The sequence below is a fragment of the Dioscorea cayenensis genome, unplaced genomic scaffold, assembly GCF_009730915.1.
Source record: "Dioscorea cayenensis subsp. rotundata cultivar TDr96_F1 unplaced genomic scaffold, TDr96_F1_v2_PseudoChromosome.rev07_lg8_w22 25.fasta BLBR01001339.1, whole genome shotgun sequence".
NCBI lineage: Eukaryota > Viridiplantae > Streptophyta > Magnoliopsida > Dioscoreales > Dioscoreaceae > Dioscorea > Dioscorea cayenensis.
In genome coordinates, this window is record NW_024087730.1 from 59,137 (window position 1) to 67,542 (window position 8,406).

Sequence of the window (8,406 nt, forward strand, 5' to 3'; positions counted from 1 at the left end):
TTATGATAACTTTTCATTAATGTATACTTTTGTGTAAACTCATTTATCGTGGAATGTTCATTAATTTTTGAACACCCATCAGTCATGGGAATCATAATTGTATTTGGTATTTTTCAATTCAGTCTTCACTCTTCAGACCAAGCTTTCATATATTACATGTGAAGCAGTGAATGTAATACTAATAACAGTTCCTTCAATATGGTAATGTGTAATGTTATTATTACAGAAAAAAAAAATTTGATGAGCCCTTAGGGAGTGAGGAGAATTTCTCCCCGCAATAAAATTTGAGACAAGAAATCCCCGATCCATGAGAAGTGGGGATGGAGATGGAATTCCCATTTCCCCGCCTGCCCCACCCCATTTGCATCCCTATCCGGGAATAAACCAGATAACACAGAACAAAGCACCATACTCCCATTTTTAAGTTACTCAAGAACTTACAAAAGCACGACCATATGCCATTAATACATAGAACACATCAAATAAACTTTCCAAATGAATAATGACCATTCAAGTTATCTCAGCTGATAATTTTCATGAGTAAAATTAATCTGATAACTTTATCTTATACAAATATCACACTACTCATGAAAGCATAGCGGCCGATCCAAATTTTGATCTAAAAAGCACTGCAAATTACAACATTGGCAAATAGTGATATGCATAGGCCTCATCTAGTCTATCAATAGAAACACTAAAATAGTTAATGAGTGCCCTTAAACCCTTAATTAAGGAAAAAGGTTTTAAGGGTTAAAATGAAGAAGTTTAAATAAGCTGAGATCTGACTTGAAGGGCGTCAAAAAGTGTCATGGAGGCTCTTCGATGTGGGTCATGATCTAAAAAATTTTGAGAGTCCAGTCATCGGCGATGCGCAAATTTGGTTTTCGTACAACAAGGGCTCTTGGGCTTGATCCGGAGCGAAGAACAAGGGGGCCTGGTTCTATGTCAGTTTCACGGTTTTCTGTTTCAATGAGAGCTCTTTTCGGCCCGTTTGGTAACCCCAGAAATATGATTCTCTCGATGACACAATCTGATGAGAACTTTTTCTCACCTGCATTGGAAGGCCGGATGCTTGATGAAGATAACTTACCATTATAGAAGATAAAACGGCGATGGATGTAGGCTCCTTGCTCAAAGTCATAGCTTTTCCCATCATCAACATAAAGATCCCCTTCGGCAGCAAGAGAGCTATTCAAAGCAATCACCTAATCAAGAGGAAACAGACTTCTTTTAAATCAATGTTTGGAAAATGTGAGCTGCAAATATGTAGATGTGGCACATATTCCTCCCACAAATATGTCGAAGGTTCGGCAATAGATTGTCAGAAAAGCTTGCAGTGAATGATGTAGAAAAAGATAAATACAAATGCACTTTCAGGAGAAATAACAAAGACAAATCTGATTGAGCAACTTGAAAATTTAAGCTAAGTGGCTTTAAGCTTTTACTTTCTCATTTGTAGATGCTGCTTCAGAGAGATATCTAACGAAAACTGGGTTAGGAAAAAAAAAAAGAAGAGGTAAAAAGACATACCAGAGTGTAGGGATCATTCACCATTTGACTTGAACTTCGCCTGAATCTGTCTCTTCTGGGAATAATAGTTCCAGCCCTCTGGAAACTGGGTATGCCATCTTCTGATACTTCCAGTTTATGAGTCATACCAGCAGCAAATGCAACACCACTTTTCAGGTTATACCAAGACTGTTTTTTGCCAGGCAAATAAACTGACACAGTTTTTTGCTTCTGTTAAAATATTAAAGTGTTTCAGCACTGATCCTTAAAACTTTTAAAGCATCCAGACACTAAACAAAACAAGTAAAAGATGAACTTATATATGCATTACCTCTTCATAAATACCCTGGACTAAAAGGCTTGATCCAATCATGAAAGCATCAGCATTATTATATGCTTCTTTATCATCAGGAAATTCCAGCCACAAAGGCCGCATAACCGGGACACCACTAACACTTGCCTCTCTGAACAGTGTATAGTAGTATGGTAGCAAGCTGTATCGTGTGCGTATTGCCTCTCGCATTAAAGCAGTGTTCCGTTCCCTATGTTATGATTAGCCAAAGATAGTAAAACCGAATCACATGTCAAATCAGTGCTTTGTATTACAAGAAGAAACCAGAAAATGGCTATGCTACATGAACAAGACACAGAATTGCAAGCTCTTTAATCAAATGGAGATTTCTTGAGAATTGATGGCAATATCATAAGACATGGTGTCAACTCCCATCGAACTAAGATTTTCCAAACATACAAGAAAGATCTATGATACAGTAAAGCTAATATTCTTGGATTAAATCTATTTGCGCCACTAACTTCCCATATGATCAACAAGCAAGAAAGGCTGATATTTGGATAACATCAAAGAAATTATATGACAGAATTATCTGAGGGTCATATCTTACAACACCAAGCTAGTTACTGAAATGAAAACAAAGTTGGTCTAGCAAGGCCTTCAAATCAAGTGAACTTATACACTGAAAGTTAAAACAAGTAAAATCATTTGAACCAAAGATTAAATAGTAAAAGCCAAGCTGTTGACAAATATTAGCTGGGTGAGAATGTTTTGTTAACTATAATTCCAAAGAAAAAAGATTATGACAAGCTTAGCAATCTAACACATCTCATGGGTTAGTCCAAAGTATGTGTTAAACGAATTGAGCAGTTGAAGCATCAATTTCATAGCAGATACAACCTTGAAACAGGACCAAAAGTATAAACAATGACAAAACATCAGAACACAGAGAATGTTGCTGTCATTTTCATCTGCTAGCAACTAAATGACATGCCATAGTAATGGACCAAAGATGCAAATGACAAATATATATATATATATATATAATTATCATTAGATAGGAGCTCTCTGGCTACTGCAATCTCTTTAGACCTTATTTCACATGACCAATTAGTCTCAGCATATTGGACATAATAAATTACCCGAAAAGCCAAGGCTCCCGCCTTTTGGTATCATGATGGGCATGACCTCTGAAGAAAGGATAGTAAGCACCAACTTGATACCAACGCACCAATAGCTCTGTTTCTGGGTTGCCAAAAAACCCACCAACATCCGCACCTGTGAAAATACACAGATATTAGATAAGAACCGAATAACCTATGATGAGTTAGACCTTATACTTTTGGAGGTAAGATCAGAACTTTATTAAGCATCCAAGAACCTTCTACTTGTTGAATGTGTCAAGGTATTGGTGAATGATAAGATAAAAGGTAAGTGATAAGGCGCTTGCAAGCAACCTTATCAGAGCAAACAATGTTTCAAAAAAAAATTAATATGAAAAGTTTATTATGGGAAGCAAGAAAAGTATTTTTAGTTTAGCAACCATAATGATTACATACCAGAGAAAGCTATGCCAGTAAGGCCAAGAGTTACTGTCATTGGAACAGAAACTCTGAGCTGATCCCAATCTGCAGAATTGTCTCCAGTCCACACTGCTCCATACCTTTGACTTCCAGCAAAGAAAGCCCTTGAAAGAACAAAAGGCCTAACTTTTCCACCGCCACGCTTTAAAAGCCCATTAGCAGTTGCCATATGGAAGAAGTATCCATTAGCATTATGCACTTCTCTGTGTTCCACACCCCCATAATGTACAGCATCCCTAGGCATTGTTACCTGGTAGAGAAAATATACATCAACTCAAATGCTCCTCAAATCAGACAACCGTATTGAAAAGTTGACGATAACAAATATATAGCAGTAAACAATAGAATATGATTGTTTAGTTAAGGTTCATAAACAAGAGACTCCACTGGCTCAATAGAAGAATAAATGGCTTCAGAAAATTAGCTTGATTTATCATTACAAAATCATCAGAACGCTACAAATTGCAACCTTACGGGCTTACAAACTAAGAGATGAGCGCAACATATCCCTTGATACATGAGTGATATTGTGCATAAAGACGCTCAGAACAAACCGTAATGACTAAAGTCCCAGTATACTGACCCACAAACTAAAATCTGAATTACTTGCCAACAGAAGATTTCCCAGCCACACATTAATGGATGCCCTTCGCTAAAATGGCTTTTAAAAATCTAAAAAAGAAAGAAACAAAACATGGGGAAATCTTAATGGATACAAGGAAAGACAATGGGGGATTTTAATGCATGATGGGTTTAATACCAAGATTAGTTATAGTTATTTAGTCCAATAAATCAAGAGAAAGGCCTTATTCTCGATAAAAGTTTTTCAGCTTTTCCAGGCAGAATGATGATCTTTAGGTATCAATCTATAAACATGATATTCTCTCCTTTCTCTCCTTTCTACAAAAGACAAACAAGTTTCAGAGGTATCTTATACAATAATGTCAAACAAAAACAAAACAAAAAAAAAAAGGAAGATGAAGGACTTTCTGATAATTATGCTAACAATCAAACATCTTGCTTCAAATTCCATGTATAGTTTCCAATGAGGTATGTTACAGATTTATGCTTTGAAGAACTAACTTATGAAATATAATTTTTGACAATATCAAGAAGACTGGAAGTTTGACAAACTAAAAGACAGATATCTGTAAGCTAATCAATCTGCGCCAATTCAGAAACGCATAATTTCCTACACATATAGAAAAAAGAAAAAAAAGAAAAAATTGAAGTGAAGCTAGCAATACCTCAGGGCCATTGAAGACAGAAGGCTCATTCATATCATTCCAAATATACAATGTGGGGGTGGAACCCTTGTAGTTCTCCAGGGAAAACTTCTCAGCCCACCACTCCCGTATCTCTGGATTCAACATATCAAGGTAGGACGACGAACCCGGCCAGCACCATCCATCATAATCCTTTCCGCTAGCGTCCTTTACATAATACCCCTTCTCAGTAGCCTCCTTGTGTATAAAATATGAATCATCCCTCTTGATGTGTGGGTCAACAATAGTCACCATTTTCCTCCCCTTGTCAGCCAGCTTCTTCTGCATCTCTTCCGGAGTGGGGAACAAAGTCCTGTCCCAAGTGAAGTACCTCTTTCCATCTGTGTGCTCAATGTCGAGCCATAGCACATCATATGGGATGTCATGCTCATCAAAACCTGCATCAACTGCAGCAACATCCTCCTCATCCCGGTAGTTCCAGCGGCACTGATGGTAAGCAATGGCAAACTCTGGCGGCATTGAGGGTGTCCCCGTCAAGCTAGTGTACTGCCGTATCACATCCTTCGGCCCAGGACCAACAAAAAAGAAGGCATCAACAATACCAGCCTCACTCATCCACAAAGTATCAATCCGACCATTAACCGGGGATTCAGGATCATCCCATCCAGGGGCAAGAACATCAATCTGCATTTCAGCAGAGTTAAGCCAAAAGAATCCAGCTGAGGATCGTTCACCGTGAGAGATCATGAATGGAATTGATCCATAGAGGCCGAACGGAGACTCGTGAATGTACTCAAACACATCAAGATTGAACAACCTGTAAGGTTCCGAATCATCAACACCAGGACCTCTCGTCGGACGAAGAGCAAGAGAAGTAGAAGCATGCTCTGGAATCCCATAGACGAAATCAGCATCATAGAAAGAGACATCAAGGGTGATTGACTGGGGACCATAGGGACGGGAATCGGTGTGACTTCTAAACCTCTCCTCCCACTCCTCCCCATCGTTCTTGCTCCGAAGCTGTTCGAAATCAAAGAGCCCATGAGAATTGAGAGAAAGGATACGATCTTGAGTCGGATCGGAGCCCGATCCAGTGCGACGGATGGAGAGCTCGAAGGGATCGTGGCGGAGAACGGCCTCGAAGCCATCGGCGAGGTAGAAGGAGGAGAAGCCCGGCGAGGAGGAGGAAAGGCGGGAGAGCCAGAGGGCGCCGATCGTTAAGATCGGAGAGGAGAACGTCGGGAACCTGAAATCGTTGACGGGAGGGTGGATCTGTGGAGGAATCCTCGTCGATCTTGAGGCGGAGGATGCCGCCATGGTAGACGGAGAGGTGGAGGAGGAGGGGTCGGGGGACCTCAGAGGATACGAGACGGGCGGAGAGGCCACCATCGGAGAGGGATACGTCGGATACGGTGAAAGGCGGGAGGGAATGGGGTTTGCGGAAGCGAGCGCGCTTGCAGAAGGGGGTCTGGTTGCAGTTGCGGAACTCGTCCTTCTTCCAGGCGGAGATGGAGGAGGTGAGGAGGAAGACGAAGAGGAGGAGGAGGAGGAGGAGGGGTGGAGCTTGGGTCACCGGAGAAGCCATTGCTGATGGCGAGGAAGAACGGAGTTGGAGGTCGGGGGTTTTGAAGGAATTGGGAGTGATTTTTGACCGTTTGATAGACTGATCCCTGATCGGATGGGATGAGACCACGTGGAAAAATGTTTTTATACTTGCTAAGTTGCTAACCCCTGAATAAAAGGGAAATTATTTCCCACATTCTCAATTTTTTTTAAAAAAAATATCATATGAAATTTTTTAATTTTATTTTATTTATTTATTTATTTATTTATTTATTAATATTATTATTATTATTATTATTATTATTATTATTAGTATACAAGAATCACTAGTACTTGCAACCCCTGTTATTTTTTTAGAATAGTGAAGGAGCAGTTATATATCATTAAAGGGTAAAAATTTGAATAGGTCACCATATTATGGTGTTTTTTTTTTCACTTTAGGTACAATTTGTATCTTTTTTATCACTATGAACTAATTTTATTTCACCAAAGGGGCACTGATAGGTTTCCGACCAATTTAATCCTATGTGACCTCCAAGATGACACGTACACTGTTGACCTGGATCTCATTAAGTTAATATGGACTTGACACATCAGATTTTGTCCAACGAAACATCTTATTTAGTCACATGTGCATGCCATGTGAGTAGACCTGTTGACACGTTTAAATTGAGCAAAGTTTGATATGTTAAGTCTACGTTGGCTTAAAGAGTTCCAAGTCAACAGTGCACATGTCATTGTCATTCCAGTTGCCAACGTTGGATTAAATTGGCCAAAAACTTATCAGTACTCTCCCGGTGAAATGAAATTAATGCTTGGTGACCAAAAAGATATAAATTGAAATCCAGTAACCAAAGGAAAAAAAAGACCATAGTACAATGACTTACCCAAATTTTTACTAATATAATTAAGCCATTATAATTTATGCACATGTCCTTTGAATTTCATTTTTATTAAAAAACCATTTGCCCTCAAAATTATTTTAATAGTTAGACTTCAATTATATATATATATATATATATATATGAGAAAGTGTAATCTGGGGATGTCAAACATCCCCAGATTATTTACCCCTTGTTTGGTTGGAAGATTTTGGAGGGGTAGCAATGTGAGGAGGATCATGTAACAATACAAAACCATTGAATTGAAATCCAACTATCTACAGCAACGTTCATAGATTATAAATCTATGAACGTGCATAGTGGATTGATCCTATATATATATATAACTTTATCCTGTTTTAAAGATGAATCTCAATAAATAGTAGACATAAATATAAAATTTACCCTATATTTATAATTTAATTTGATTTATTTCATATTAAAATATCAGCCCATGTCATCTACAAATATTCATTTTCAACCATTATAGCAATTAAAGTGAGATGCATACTAATTTAATTTGAATCTTCCGTTCGATCTGATTATTACAATAACTCAATCAGTCACGGCGAACAACTCAACCATCTATTTTCATTGATGATACAATCATATGACCCTGCTACATTCTCTCTACACACCCATTTTTCTGTCTTTCTCATCTTCTTTTTCTTTCTTCTTTTTTACAATATGGAGAAATTACATTAACGTTACATTTTCTAAAATATATTAATAAACCAAACTTTATTAAAATTTTATTTAAAAAACCAAACTTTTCCCATCAATTAGAAAGTCAACTAAGTTTTTTTTTTACCAATGTAAGTTTGTATAATTTCATATAGGCACAATTATAATTTTACGATGATATATAAGAAATTATAAGATTGTCAGGGGTATTTATGTAAAAAAACCATAATATTTTTTGGGCATATATGCAAACATTATGAAAACCATGAAGAAAAGAGAAAACAATAATTTTATTATTAAAAATTGAAATTATTGACTTTGCGGAGGCTTTTTTTTAATATTGTATTTTTTAAATTAATTACTGAAATATGTATTTCCGTAATTGTTTACGAAAATACGTATATTTTATTTTTTTAATATTTTTTTTAAAAGTTGCGCATCCCATGATTTTTTTAATATTCATTTTTTATTTTTATTTTAAATCACTGTTCCATTATTTTTTATTATTTAACTTTATTTAAAAAAAAGGGTCCATTAATGTTTTAAATTTTAAAACAATTTTATATTCAAACCCTAATAATTTCATAAAAAAAAATTTTATAACTGCTTTTTATTTCCACTTCAATACATGTGTGTTTTTACCAGTGTTTTCAGACCCGGATCGGACG

At 37.0% G+C, this 8,406-nt stretch overlaps 1 protein-coding gene across 1 annotated transcript; it reads right to left on the reverse strand.

Annotated features, from left to right (window-relative positions):
* Window positions 1-465: 465 nt before the first annotated feature.
* Window positions 466-6,241, reverse strand: LOC120256209 (probable glucan 1,3-alpha-glucosidase). Its single transcript, XM_039263941.1, is given in 7 exon segments — window positions 466-1,205; window positions 1,531-1,740; window positions 1,841-2,051; window positions 2,944-3,079; window positions 3,361-3,634; window positions 4,632-5,816; window positions 5,818-6,241. Coding segments are annotated over 7 exon segments (2,763 nt in total). The 5' UTR covers window positions 6,196-6,241; the 3' UTR covers window positions 466-836.
* Between the last annotated feature and the right edge of the window lie 2,165 nt (window positions 6,242-8,406).